Source organism: Populus euphratica, unplaced genomic scaffold, assembly GCF_000495115.2.
Source record: "Populus euphratica unplaced genomic scaffold, PopEup_1.0 scaffold19.1, whole genome shotgun sequence".
Taxonomy (NCBI): Eukaryota; Viridiplantae; Streptophyta; class Magnoliopsida; order Malpighiales; family Salicaceae; genus Populus; species Populus euphratica.
In genome coordinates, this window is record NW_011499853.1 from 1,055,948 (window position 1) to 1,070,098 (window position 14,151).

The 14,151-nt window shown below is 34.1% G+C and overlaps 1 protein-coding gene across 3 annotated transcripts; it reads right to left on the reverse strand.

Moving 5' to 3' along the window:
• Positions 1–1,227: 1,227 nt before the first annotated feature.
• LOC105122161 (AGC (cAMP-dependent, cGMP-dependent and protein kinase C) kinase family protein) lies at positions 1,228–10,572 on the reverse strand. Of its 3 annotated transcripts, none has more exons than XM_011021100.1 (13): positions 10,097–10,568; positions 8,194–8,368; positions 7,979–8,062; positions 7,405–7,646; positions 7,031–7,274; positions 6,269–6,348; positions 5,924–6,008; positions 5,342–5,473; positions 5,143–5,256; positions 4,369–4,413; positions 3,554–3,635; positions 1,977–1,985; positions 1,228–1,834 (listed from the first exon to the last, which is right to left on the reverse strand). In XM_011021100.1, exons 1-13 carry the CDS (start codon positions 10,228–10,230, stop codon positions 1,743–1,745), a joined length of 1,518 nt encoding a protein of 505 aa, XP_011019402.1. In that variant the 5' UTR covers positions 10,231–10,568; the 3' UTR covers positions 1,228–1,742. The 3 variants fall into 3 exon arrangements, with proteins under 3 accessions (XP_011019402.1, XP_011019401.1, XP_011019403.1); XM_011021099.1 differs by having other exon boundaries at positions 1,935–1,985; XM_011021101.1 differs by lacking the exons at positions 1,228–1,834; positions 1,977–1,985 and adding an exon at positions 3,132–3,449 and having other exon boundaries at positions 10,097–10,572.
• Between the last annotated feature and the right edge of the window lie 3,579 nt (positions 10,573–14,151).

Below are 14,151 nucleotides of genomic sequence, written 5' to 3' on the forward strand. Positions count from 1 at the left end.
TAACAATTTATTTTTTATAGTTAATATTTGTCATGTTTTTGCATATTGTATTGACCATTGATGCCTTTTGTTTAATCCGGACTTATTAAACATTGTTATGTCAATGACTTGGATTTCAAAATTTTCTTATTTTTTTAAATATTGATGTTTATATTAGAAAAAAAAAATTAAATTGACCAAAACATAGCGTGGCTAGTAATTATAAAAACAAAGAGAGAGAAGGATACTACTATATGAGGTTAATTTCACATGCGATCGTTGACCTGCACTCATAGTAAATTTAAACGGAGTTGTTTAAGACTAGCTTAGATATTAATTAACCTGGATTTGGTAGACCAGCAAGGTCAGATCAATTTTTTAAACCTTTTGAGTGTTATGATAGATGTACAACTCCATCTTGAGAGCGACATAATCTTTGATTTGTGCCTAATCTTTATCTAAATTGATTAATCTAAGTTAATCATGTAAAGCAATATGTATCAAATTTGACCTACTTTTAGTCCCATAATCTTTTGTTTTTTCTTGGTGGGGTTAGCGAACCTCGCTGGACAAAACCCATTTTTCACATAAAATTTGGTAGACGTGTGTGAAATCAAGCTCGATTTTCTTGATTTCTTTAGTTAAGGGTCGTATGATGACTCTTTTTTTCTTTTCTTTTCTTAACGTAACGAAGTGGAGAGCTGAGTTTGATTCAACAAAGAGGGCCGAAGGAGTAAACAGAACACCAAGTCCATGGAGATTGACCCAGCAGAGCAGCAGCGTCTCTTTGAGTGATTTTCCATGCATCAGTTTTCCACTTTCTATTTCCATTGTTTTGTGCGAGTGGATGATACGCTACAATGACAGGACTTTCGTAGCGAGGAGCGCGAAACATGTTTCTGATGAGGGAATTTGAAAATGGTGAAGATATTCTTGTGCCTCCATGACTTGGAAGGCAAGTTCATGCTGACAGATGAAACGAACATTCTTTCAAGAACAGCGAAATGTCGATTTACGGGAAGGGTGGCCTCTTTATAGCTCACCATTGAAATCAAATGGCACAAAAGAACAATAGTTGTAGTTTCTGTATTTATAATTAAAAGGGTGTTGAACTTGTAATTTCTGTATTTATAATTAAAAGGGTGTTGATTTCAAAGAGAGTTTAAACTTTAAACCATGAAAAGGAAAGGCAAAACAGAAGATGATTCAAGTTACTAATCTAGAACCTCCAAAAACTATCACACAAGCTGGAATAATAATGCAGAACAGCCGCCATTATTCAACACCTCAGTAGTTAATAAAGCGTAGAAGACAGCATCTTTCGGCCACTCAGGGCTGCTTCTCAATCAGTTTCTCCACTGCTAATATTTCATTTTTGCATAAAAGCTTACACAGAACACAAACACGATAATAAGGGGTGGTTCATTAAACCAGCTATTGAGTTTCTTGGTAGTCTGTTTTCAATTAAAATTTGACCAGAAACTGCCACTAGAGAAGGCAAGTGTTACAGCAGCCTACCTGGGCAGCCAAGGCATCAGTTTCTGCTCTAAATCTATTACAGAGCCTTTTTGGCAATAATCACTTGTCCTGCCAGTTAACCCACCAGCGGGCTTTATAAGTTTCTCAATTACTGCTGTACACTTAAGCAGTGATTCTGGAAGTTGTGTGGAAGCCGACCCATGGGAGATCCAGATTTTGGAGGAAAAACTAACTTGAAGTAGGCATACTTGACATCCACATTGCAGGTTTTCCATGTTTTCTTATTATGGTAACATTAGATCACCTGATGATGCAAGCATTTCCACCTCTGTTCCTTCGGCTGGCTGTTTGGTAGTATAATCTGCCCCAGAATCACCTACAGAAATTAATGATCAAGTTTAATGCATTTGGTACTAAAAATCCAATAGCCGTGGACAACCACTACTAAAAAGTAGGCAAAAAGTAAGATCTAATACTGAAAATAGAATTGATGGATGGCCGTTGTGGTGACATACTACCTCTGGGATCTGCAAGCATCAAAATAGTTTAAAGCAAGATTAGTTTCTTCCCATTCAAGAGAGTACACAAACATTAGCACTGAAAAATTAACACCAAAGAGCTTGGACAGTGCATCAAATGATATGAAAACACAACTCTAAAGCCTTTAAAGGTCATACAAACCAATTTCACCGTTTTCTTTTTCATGTGCTCATTTATGATTCCACTGCTTTAATATTAGCAGTAATATGATTCCAAACCTGGAAAATTTGAGTCTGTTTATTATTTGGATTTGACATCCTAGTTTCCTAGCAAATATTCATTTTTGTTGCATCCTGTTGGTGTCCACTTCATGCGTTTTCACCAGAATTTACCCATAAAGTCAAGTCGTTACCTAGAAAACTTCATTTCTGATCACTGCTAGATTGGTTGTCATGTTTTAGTTTTTTTTTTCATTTTTGGACTTACATTAATGGTAAAGCCTCTGGTTGAAAAGGATGAAATATTTAGCACAGAATAAAAGGACACGATCATTTGATGACCAATTTTCTCAGACTTTTATCAAATATGCATGATATATGAGCCTGCCTTTCAACTACCAATCTGCAATGAGTGGACAGTCTTACAAGGATTTCTCCATAAAAAGAGCTAGTACCCAAAGCTTAGAGATGGATTCAAGGGTGGTCCTAAAACACTAAAATTTGTATTGTTTGCTTACAACGTCAACCTCTCACTGAATATCTTTTAGCCAACAGGTCCTGGGAAGGATAATTGGGGTTATATACTAATTCAATGGGTGAATTCCACAATACCTTGCTTCAGTTGCGAAGGCCTCTAACTTAAAATGTCTTTCAGGAATTGTGCTAAACAGATTTTAAATGCATTTTCAAACATCCCACAATCTATAGCAGATAGAAACATATCTGGTGAACAATTTACCACATCTGCTGGTATGTGACCGGATATTGGGTGATATCCAGTCAAATATTACCAGATATGACAAAACCATGCTGCTGAATATGAAGGTGGTGCTTTGCTTTAAAGCAAAGATAATGTAGACAGCACACAACTATGCCTTCTCTATTTTCACCACACAAATAATATGGACTCCAGAACTGTTTGACCCATCAATACCCAATCTTCCTATCATACCTCCCACATACATAACAAGATCGTTGGATTGACTATTTCTTTCCATTCCAAACTAAAATTTTAAGATGCATTCCCATCCATTGCAAGAAAGCATAGGAACTGGAGGCCAGGGACAGACCACTTCAAATCAAAATTGACACAAATTTTGTACAGATACAAGGCCATCCACCAGCCCAAAATAAAGATGGTAGGCTGGCATTCCATCATCTACATGCTATTCAGATAAAATTTACTCATGGTTCAGAGACACTGGCAACATGATAAAAGGGATACTCATATTCTCAATGATCCCAGATAAGTGGGTGTGCATGGATGTGTGTACAAGTTACTGTTGCGTATGTCTGTCAAAAGAGAAGTGCATGCATTCAACTAGCAAAGCAAAAAAAATTTCACTGATGAAGAGAGGAATAAGATAGCATGGCCAAGTCAGAGTCAAATTACACACCGAAATGATGTCGTCCTTTAACAGCATCAAAATTCTTGTATGTATAGCCAACGAAACTTAGATCTTTGGGAGTCAAAAGCATCTGCATGGAAATGGATAGATTTTGAATTCACAGTAAGTAGATGATGCATAGCAGTCTTCTATTGGGATGGGCAGCTAACATTAGTTAGAAGACACATGGGAAACAAGATAGAAATTTCAGAAACAATATAATCCATAGGAGAACCATGTTCAATGGCAGTAGATATTTTTTATATCTCCAGCATATTCTGTACAAAAAAAGAACAAAGAAAGAAAGAGATTGTGGTGTCCAACACACCACTAAGAGAAAAGGAAAAAAATCTTCTTTTCCTTGATCAATCATTCTATGGTGAAAACAATTGCATGTTTAAGTATCTCATGGAGGGAAAGCAATATTTGGATCTCTTTTCCTTTTTTTTGCATACAAGTATCCTATAATAAAAGTTAGACGGCACCAGGCACATTTGTAGAAAGAAAAGATTGAGGGATGAAAATTCTACAGCAAGAATCGCTTTAATATTTCCATTTTACTATATTTAGAAGAATCAGCGGAAATAATTGCATGCATGGTGCCATTCAAGTCAAGTCCACAAACAACTAAATGATCCTGGGCTCATGGCACAATGTTCCCTTTATCTTCAAGCTGGGACAGCAAACAATCTACTTTGCAGATGCAGATATCCACTTGTAAAGTTTACAAGTGGAATTACCACAGCTCAATGGTGACAATATGATAATACCAACTGTAGTGCAGGTTAATGCATTACATGGGCTAGCCAGCATGAAAAACAAACCTTCCGTGAGCCTGAGCTAGTTCTTGCTGCTGCTGGAGGATCTGACTGATAAAAATTGAAAAATCTTAGTGCATAAATAATAAAATATATGGAAGGCATAATCATAAACAAAATTATAATAAGGAAATCAGGAAATCTCTTATGACTAAGAAGCAGGAGGAAAGCCTAACAACATTGAAGTTTTGCGGACCTTTTTTTTCTTTTCTGGTCATGCTTAAGTGGACCTTCATTTCCATTATTTTATAAAGATTTTGCTTAGTAAGAAACATCAAGGTGCCTTACCTGCATGCTCTTCCTCTACATTGTTAACTTTTCAAAGTATGTTTATTTGCAGATATGCCAAAGAGAATACAGATTGCATAAATTATCTGTTGTCTACCATTTTTTATAGTGTAACCAAAATTTCATACAAGGAAACGCTAAGAATCAATAGGAGGAACCCAGAATTTTAAAAAATGTCCAGTTTTCATCATAAATATCTCATCAATGGATAAAGTTTGATTACATGCATTACTGCACTGCACCCTGAAATTGTTTACAAATATCACTGTGCAAAGCAGCATGACATAATAACACGCATCATAAATCTACATATTTATGAATCAGAACTATTGTTGATTTATTAAAATATGCAGTCATTCTTGTTTGGAACTAAATGAGTAGAAGTGGGTCTAATGAAAATTTGATGATTTGAAGAGAGAAAACATAACAATGATGATTTGGTATATTAACAGTTAGTCAAGAAATATTAAAAATTGGCTAACTGTTTCATACTTCATCAAACTTCATAAAGTTCCGCGTGTCTAGTTCTCCATTGACTTCTGGTTTAAATGCTGCCTCCATCTCATAGAGTTTATCCCATGCAACATCTTTGAACCAAGGATGAGCCTGATACAGGGAAATTATAATAGCTGTAAGGAAAGAACTACAGTTTAAATGAAAGAAAAAAATTAAGATAATTCAAATTTCTTACTTTAATTTGATTTGCTCCCCCAGTACCTAGTCTATGCTCAACATCACACAAGAGCCTACAAATGAGATCCTTTGCTTCAAGTGACAACCTTGCATCTTCTGGAAATTTAAGGTGATTTCTCCAATGAACAATCTGAAAGCAATTAATAAACCAACATCAGTTAGAGTAGTGAATCCATACAACACCAAGAGAATAAGGGGTGAAAGGAAGGAAGAAATCCAAAGAAAGATGCATGGATTGAAACTGCAAGAGAAAGCAAAGGAGAAGTTTATAACGATCTATGAAGTGAAAACAGTTTGGTATGGCACAATCACCATGATGTAATTACAGTATAATATTTCTCCCACAAATGCTAAAGAATAGCTAAACAAGACGTGGATTGGACATGTGCTTAAAACACAAAAATAAAGAAAATTCTAGCTTAGCGCGAATATGGCCTAAGAGCTATACCCTGTAAGATGAAATTTGAACTTACTGGAATGAATGTTTGCATGGAAATTTACGAGTAGAGAAAAAAGAAAGCTGACAAATATCAATTGAAGCTGAGAAAGAAACACTAAACAGAAGTGTATAACAAGTTACCTTTCTGCAGGTAGTTATTGGATCATCTGAGTAAAAAGGAGGGTAGCCAACAAGCATTTCATACAGTATTGCTCCTAGTGACCACCTGAAAGGACATGAGATAAAGAGCAAATGACTGCCATTTAGACAACTTGATACCTAATGCATTTCTAAGAACAGTAAAAAGATTTTCTAAATTCATGGTAAGCATCAAGAAAGGTCTATGACATTCCTTATAATAAAACATCTAGGAAGTGAGAAGACTATGAGCCATGAAAAAGGAAGAGAAACCAAAATCAACAACAAATTACAACTTGTAACTGTAAGAGAATTTTAAACATAAATGAACTAATAAAGTCAACTAACCAGTCACACTCCATGCCATAGCCTTTCTTGAGTAAAACTTCAGGAGCAATGTAATCTGGCGTTCCCACAGTTGAAAATGCCTTTTGGAGAGGATACATCGATTTTAGCCATAATGGTTGGGGAAAAAAAGCATTGTAAAATCTCAGATGGGGATGTAAGAAAGTGCACAACTTATAATAAGGCTTGCTGATGGAAAATATATTTTGCATTTATGTTCCTTTCTAAGTTATAGAGTTTCTAAAAGTAGTGGTATCAATTAAGTTACTACTTTGCATGCACTTGTGTGTCCGTGCACCATTAGATGCCATGCGGTGCTCTTAATCCACAAACATTTTTTGAGAGCCTGGAAGCAGAGTGACTTTAATTTCTTTTTTTCTTCTGTTTTTTTTTTTTTTTTTTGGGGGGGGAGGATTAGTCTTTATAGATGAGTTTTGAGTGGAGACTGAAATTTTTCTAGTTCACAACAACTTCAAAGCACTCAAGAATAGGAAATTAAGATTTATTAGAGATCAAAGCAAATAACAATCACTGCATCCAAATTTGAATATCTGACAGAATAATCTGGATAGAATTCTCTCACATTTCTCAATGGCTTTAGATATCTCTTCACAAAAACAAGGATGAAATGTTGCATCATCTAAAAATTAAGCTCCAAAACTTCACTCATACTTTCACAAAAAATTTAGGCATACCCATATTTATGCTTGTGGAATGATTTTTTCAGCACCTCAAGAAATATATTAATAGAAGCATGTTCCTTACCAACTTCCTTCTGTTCATCTGCCAATGCTGAAGCTGTTCATGGGGGCTTCTCCAGCTACTTTTATTGTCCGCATCGGCAATACCTCCATCGATATCCATTGGTTCAGTCATATTTTCATCATCAATTGTTTTATTTTCATGGATCACAGATAAAGTTGCACAATCAAGGGGCTTACACAGGCCAAAATCTGATAGCTTCATGTGGCCATTTTTGTCCAGAAGAAGGTTATCAGGTTTAATATCTCTGGAAGAAAAGCGAAAGTAATTTAATAAGAAAGAGAAAAAAACTTAAATGAAAGCTGATAATGATAAAAATCTCCACATAACCCATTCAAAAACATTAATTTAAGGATGTAGCTGGAATAATATTTAACCTGTGAATGTAATTATGTTTGTGAATCGACTCGATGGCAAGGATACTTTGAGCAATGTAAAACTTAGCCACATTTTCAGTTAAGGTATCTTCCCTTATCAGCAGAGTCATCATATCACCACCAGGCAGATATTCCATAATCAGATATAGATACTCAGCATCCTGAAATGAGTAATACAGTTTGACAATGCAGTGGCTTGCAACTTCTGCCAGTAAGTTCCGTTCAGCTCTAACATGTTCCACCTATGTTGCAAAAACATATTTTTTCAGAATATTAAAGAAGCAATGTACAAGGTAATATGAGATAACACCACAGAATTTCTCTGTAAAAACACAAAAAGAAAGGTGTCAAAACAAGCCATTGTAACCAGAGTAAAAAATAAAAAAGACCAGTCATCTCCACTTAAACATGCACACGGGCAAGACAGATAAAAAGGGACTGTGCAACCCTTGCTGCAATAAAAAGTGATGACTAGGCAGTATATTGTGCAAATAGTGGGACTGATGAAACAAGCCATTCCTCAGAATAGGCTTGGGGACACAGAATAGATCAGTGATAGTAGTTCTCATTTCACCTGTCCTCTCTTTAGCATTTCAGATTTCTTCAACTTTTTCATGGCATAAATATTGCCAGATTTCTTCTCCCGACACAATCGAACCTGTAGTTTGAGAAAACATGAGAAACAAATATATTCAAAGCTGCAAAAGGTGACAAAATATAATGCCTAACATGAGAATTTAATGAATGAATTGTTCAGTGCACTGCCCATGTATCATGCACATTTCTAACCTCACCAAAGGCTCCCCTTCCAATGATGGTCAGAAGCTCAAAATCATCAACACATATCTTGTGCCTTTTAAGTCGCATGAACTCTGTCTCTTTTCTTTCTAAGTCTTTAATCAGGTTCATCTGCTCCTCCTTGGGAACGTCAGAAGAAGCTAGCTTTCTTTCTAACACCCATCGTCTGCAATGAAAGCAAATCATGACTGTAAAGTCCAGAACTATATCTTTGAACAAAGCATGTCAATGACTGAGAAACAGCATCATCAAATTAAGGCTTTGAGCCAGTTCAGGATAAACTGATGGGAACATGTCAGTTTACAGAATTAAGGTTCTAAAGAGTAGATAACTAAATCAGTCTTAAGTTAAATCTTGTATCATCTAGTAAGTCATCTTCAAGAAACAACCATTCACAACTTGATGGAAACTCATGTTTTGCAGTATATCCATTAACAGAACAAAGCTCCAGGTAGCAGGGAAAAAATAACAAGAAGAAACAAAAGATTTAGTGTTATTCGTCCACAATGCAGAATCTATAGAAGCCTAGTCAGGATAGTCGTACAAATCTCGAGTCCATCAGATAGGAGATGACGGTCTCAAGAGGAAGAATTTGGAAAGAAATCCTAATCTTCAACAAAATTGTTGCTATCGGAATTTGAACCTGCACCTTTATAAATGCAAGCAGGAGACTTTAGCTCTTACACCAAGCAATAGATCCTAGATGAGAGTAATAAGTAAAATTACAAAATAAGTGCCTTGTATGTGAGCCATATAATTTAATGCCAAGAGTAACTGACTTAACTAGAGAAAATGTTCGCTGTTAATTGCAGAATACATATGCCAAAGATTTCGAACTATTATAACAAAATCCAGATGGTAGAGATCCTAAGGTTTTAAATAAATCAGGTATTTAGACATCGTAGTCAAAAACAAAATGAAGACACTTCCCTTCATTGTCATGATCAAATGCACACTGAATAGATAGAAATAATCCACATTATAAGAAATTACCCAGACAGCAGCTGCCTCAATCACAAAACAACAAATGAACAAGTTTTAAATGGGTAGGGTATGAAACAACTCTTCTGGAATTTCTTGAAACAACCTATTTAAACCAATCCAGCAAAGGAGTCTCGTGTCAGAAGTTGTGAAAGGAAGCCTAGTTTATTGTACTTAAAGTCTATTTTTGCTGATATTTTTTTTTTCAAGAGAGAAATACAGCTCTTTTCAGGACAGGCTCTTCATCAACTACTAAACTACAATTTTCAGCAGCCACTAAGATGTTGGAGGTGACTCTTCTAGACAATCAGCATGGGTTTTCAAAATTGTGAACTCTGAAGAAAATTTTCGATGATCTAAGAAACTCAATTCATCCAGGTAGAAATACATTGACAGTCTGCACTAGACTACCTTACACCATTTCGGTTAATAAAAGGTACATTTCAACCTATTAGGCTACTAGGGTTGAATAATAGCGATGCATCGGTATCTTAGTCCCACTAGATCAGCTTCACAAAACACCCTACATATTTAATAACCAAAGAAAAAAGAAAAGATCTTCTTCCCTTAATCATTTCCTACATTTTCTCATTTCCAAAACAAAACAAACTGATATCAAGAAGACTCATAAATCATGCTTAGCCATGACACAATCCAATAATGTATATTCACTATTTAATCTAATTAAAACTTAACATAAAATCCCTAGGCATCCAATTTATTAAATACAATCAGTAGAAAACAAAACACTAAATCAATTTAACAACTACATCCAATGATGCACAATGTAAGATTCAAGACTTTTCTTCATAATAAGAGCAATCAAGCACAGCTGCTCAACTAAATCACCAAGCTTATTCAGAATCTAATTAACTAATCAATGAATTTGTAGCAGTAATGTAAAGAGAGAGACCTTTCTTTTCGCTCTTGAATATTCTTCATTTGAGCTCTATAGTGATTCTCTATAAACTGCTTTGCTGCCGCCACTTTCTCCATCGTCAAGCTCGATCCCAGCACCTCCTCCGCTTCTTCCTCTATGTCCTCCATTTCTACTTTCTTTCTCTGAAGCCCCCCCCCCCCCCCCTCTCTCTCTCTCTCAAAACTATCTCTGTATCCTGTATCTAACTAAGCATATAGCAGAACAGCTCTTTTAATTAAAATTCCTCTCTCTCTCTCTGTGAGCGCTCGCTCTCTTTCTCTCTCTAAGAATACTCGCTTGCTTTCTCTCTCTAAAGCTCACTGAGTCGCTGAAACTCATTCACTCTCTCCTTCATTTATCTAAGACACCCAAACGTTCAGTGCCATGTGATTCCCTGAACTAATTATCACACAAACACAAACTCTACAGCCAATGAAAACTTGAAAGGTGGATTAAATGGGTTTAATCATTCTCGTACTTGAATGACGTGTAATCAGTCTCGTAGTTAGTGAAAAGTAGAGGATAAAAGCTCTGCGTCTTTAATCAAGTGAGCTTAACAATTGTTGTCAAAAAGGGTGAATGATGGTACTCACGCGCTATAAATTTTGCGTGAGATGCAATAAAGGTGTCAGTGTCAGGTAATAAATGACGCTTCAACACATCTTAGGACAGCACAAGAATACAAGGAGGGACCATGTTGCTTGGCTGTGATTGGGGCGTGTCGTCTAATCTCTGACATGGTGATGTTGATGCGTTCATTCCTTGGTCAGTGATTGGGTGTCTCTGCTTGAAGGGTTGGGAGCTGGTCTGTTATACACTCATACATTAAGTGGCTGTATTAGTTTCGCTGTACTTTTGAGTTGTACGAGGGTTAAAAAAAGGAATAGACACTTGCGAGCTATTATTATTATTATTATGGAAATTCCCATTTATTTACTAGTCATTCCAGAAATGGCAATAAAACCCGAACATCATATAACTGATTTTAACTTGTTAATTTTTTTTAGTAGTTACTTTATTGATAAAGTAGTAAAAAAATATGTATATCAATTTAAAAATCGAATCATATATATACATATATTTATAAAATAAAAAAATTATAAATATTATATACATATGATATTGATATAAATGTGCCACAATATTAATAAATTCATGTCTTGATATTAATATTATGCATTATTATATTAATACTGAGGCACATATATATATCTCGAATATATATATTACTCATTTATTTTATGTTAATTTATAAAGAACGCTTGAATAATGATTTTTCAATAATATGAATATCTAAATTTTATTTGATAATTAATAAGTAAAATTAAGAATACAGAAAAAAATATATCCATATCTACCGACTATCATCATAAAGTCTTTGTTCATAGCTATTAACCATCATCCCAGAGACTCTCTTGCCATAACTATGTCCTAATCCTAAAATTATTGTCAAGAAAATTTTATTTTTTAAAAAGAACATCGTTTTAAAACATTTTGGTTAGATTTATTTCATGATTCATTACTTGTAATTGTAATATGTTGTAATAAATTATTATTGTGTAAAAAAAGGTATTGAGTTAAGTGCATGAATATAAATTCTAAAAAGCAAATGAGATGTGAAAAAAATTAACTAGTGTCATAAAGCTTCTTTGTAAATTTAAGAGTATATTTTTATGAATAATGAAATATTTATTAACAATGTTCTTTGCCATTAGCATTTTTTTCCCTTTTGCTTCTTTTTATTTTTATCATCTAGGCATATAACAATTTATATTCGGACAGGCTAATTCAATTCTTATATTTGGACAGGCACCTCACATACTTGGTGTGGTACCAAGTAATTGAAGGGCACGTGGAAGCAAAGATTAAGTGTGTGGTTAATAATGTAATAGTTTTTGTGATTATAATTAAGAAATAAGTTTTTTTAAAATATAAAAACTTAATTTTAAGTTTTTATCATAATTTGAGATAATTTTATGAATATTTTTTTTATAACCCAGCAACTTGTGTTTAAAGTAAAATCAATTAACTGTAGAAATAAATTGATTAATTAATATAGTATCTCATAATTAATCTTAAGCAACAAAGAATTAGTTTTGGTGGTTCAAGGCTCCACGAAAGCTCGATTTCCTTATAAATCTTAAATAATAAAAAAATAGTAAAGGTTGCTTGAATAGGTGAGTATAGCATACGTATTAAAGTGAAATTAAAAAAAAAAAGAGGAGCCAGATTAAATTTTAAAATAGGTGTAATTAAAAAAATAGCAATAAGCAACATGCTAGTGGATCTGTATGTAAAGGATAGACATACGTACACACATGTGTAATAAAAAAGGAAGTGGCAGCAAGACATTAGCTCAATCTAGCTGTGCACCGGCAACCCTGCCATCACCATGTCACCTTGTGGGATGCGCTGTGCCATATCTAAGACCGTGTAATATCCCTGACGTGGCAGATTAAATGGCTGTCATGGTAACACAAGGCAACTTTTATTATTGTTAACTGCCGTCCTTGCTGGACGAGAGGGAAAGGGCTATTATAATTTAACGAAGAGCAAGTTATGGGTGTGGAAACAGAATCTGTTCTTAGATTTTGAGAGATCTGTCTTAGAGAGGACAAGCCAAAATATATATGAATAAATAAATAAACGGGTGCAAGCATAAATAAACTTAGGGAAAATTTGGCAGATGATGGTTGTGGTTTATGTGTCTCTTCTGTTTGTGTTTTGTTTATGGAGACTTTCTGATGATGAGAAGAATGGGTGTTGTTTTGATGAGAAGAATTATTGTTTTTATGAAAACTAATGATAAATTTGTAAATAATTAAAATTATTTTGTTGATTTTTTGTGTCATTAAGTGTTATGAACATATAAATTTTAGGATTTTTTTTGTTATTTACAAAATAATAACAGCAAGCTGCAAAACAGAGTAAATTATAAGATGTTTAAAGTAATTTCTTCATAAGTTTTTATTTAAAAGAAGGGTTTTATTAAAAAAATGCATTATAAATAATACAAGAGTTATGAATTGTAATTTAAGGTTTGGTAGGTTATTAGAATAAAATAATTCAGACAAATATTATACTAGTTTGTCAAGTTAAACTTGGCTCTCTTTTTTTTTTGCCTCATTCTGTATTACAGAGCAGACCTCTTTTCTTGTAAATATTATTTATAAATTCACATCAAATTTTAATTTTTATGGCTGATTTTTGTAAAACTAATCCTAGGTTTTTAATAACAGCAAGGTGCAAAACAAAGTAAATTATAGAATGTTTAAAATAATTTCTTCATAAGTTTTTTTTAAAAAAAGATTTTTATTAAAAAAATACATTATAAATAATTTACGAGTTATGAGTTATGAATTGTAATTTAAGATATGGTAGGTTATTAGACTAAAATAATTCAAACAAATGTTGTACTAATTTGTCAAGTTAAACTTAGCTATTTTTTCTTTTCTTTTTTTTTTGTCTTGTTTTTTTTTATTGACGTGGGTGTCCGGGCCAGCTTGCGCGCATCACGACTAATCCTACGGCCCAACTGAACATCCTGCAAGCCCAGTAGACAGGTAAGTTGACACGACGAAAAGATTGATGTCCTCTCCCAAGTGCAGGAGTGTCGAAGTAATAAATAACCCGGTAAGACCGGGGTCGAACCACAGGGAGGTTAATTGTACAAATTATAAATAACAATAATACAACAACAATAACAATAACAATAACAAAAATATTATTTATCTTGCAAAAAGCTCATGTGTGTGTGATAGAAAAATTATGTGCATTACATGTAAAAAATTTAATATCAAGAAAAGTAAAAGTGAGATAACAAAGTTGAGAAAGAAAAAGAAAATTATATTGGTCATTGAGTCAAACCTAAGCGAATAAGTCTAATCATTTGGGGTTTATAGATAACTGGTAAGTATGATCACTCAAACGTTAATGCCTAGTTCCCAAGGCCAAACTTAGAACGATCTCAACTTATCATTTAAGCTTAGCTTAGATAATCATGGTATAACCGAAATATGTTTTTGGTATATTAGCCCCCCCCCCCACAC

Excerpts from the sequence above, each read along its gene's own strand:
- LOC105122161 (XM_011021099.1), bottom strand. The coding sequence starts at position 10,230 with ATGGAGGACATAGAGGAAGAAGCGGAGGAGGTGCTGGGATCGAGCTTG. Across the intron at positions 5,474-5,923 it reads CAATAACTACCTGCAGAAAG|ATTGTTCATTGGAGAAATCA; the intron begins GTAACTTGTTAT and ends AATTGCTTTCAG. Across the intron at positions 5,257-5,341 it reads GGGGAGCAAATCAAATTAAA|GCTCATCCTTGGTTCAAAGA; the intron begins GTAAGAAATTTG and ends TCCCTGTATCAG.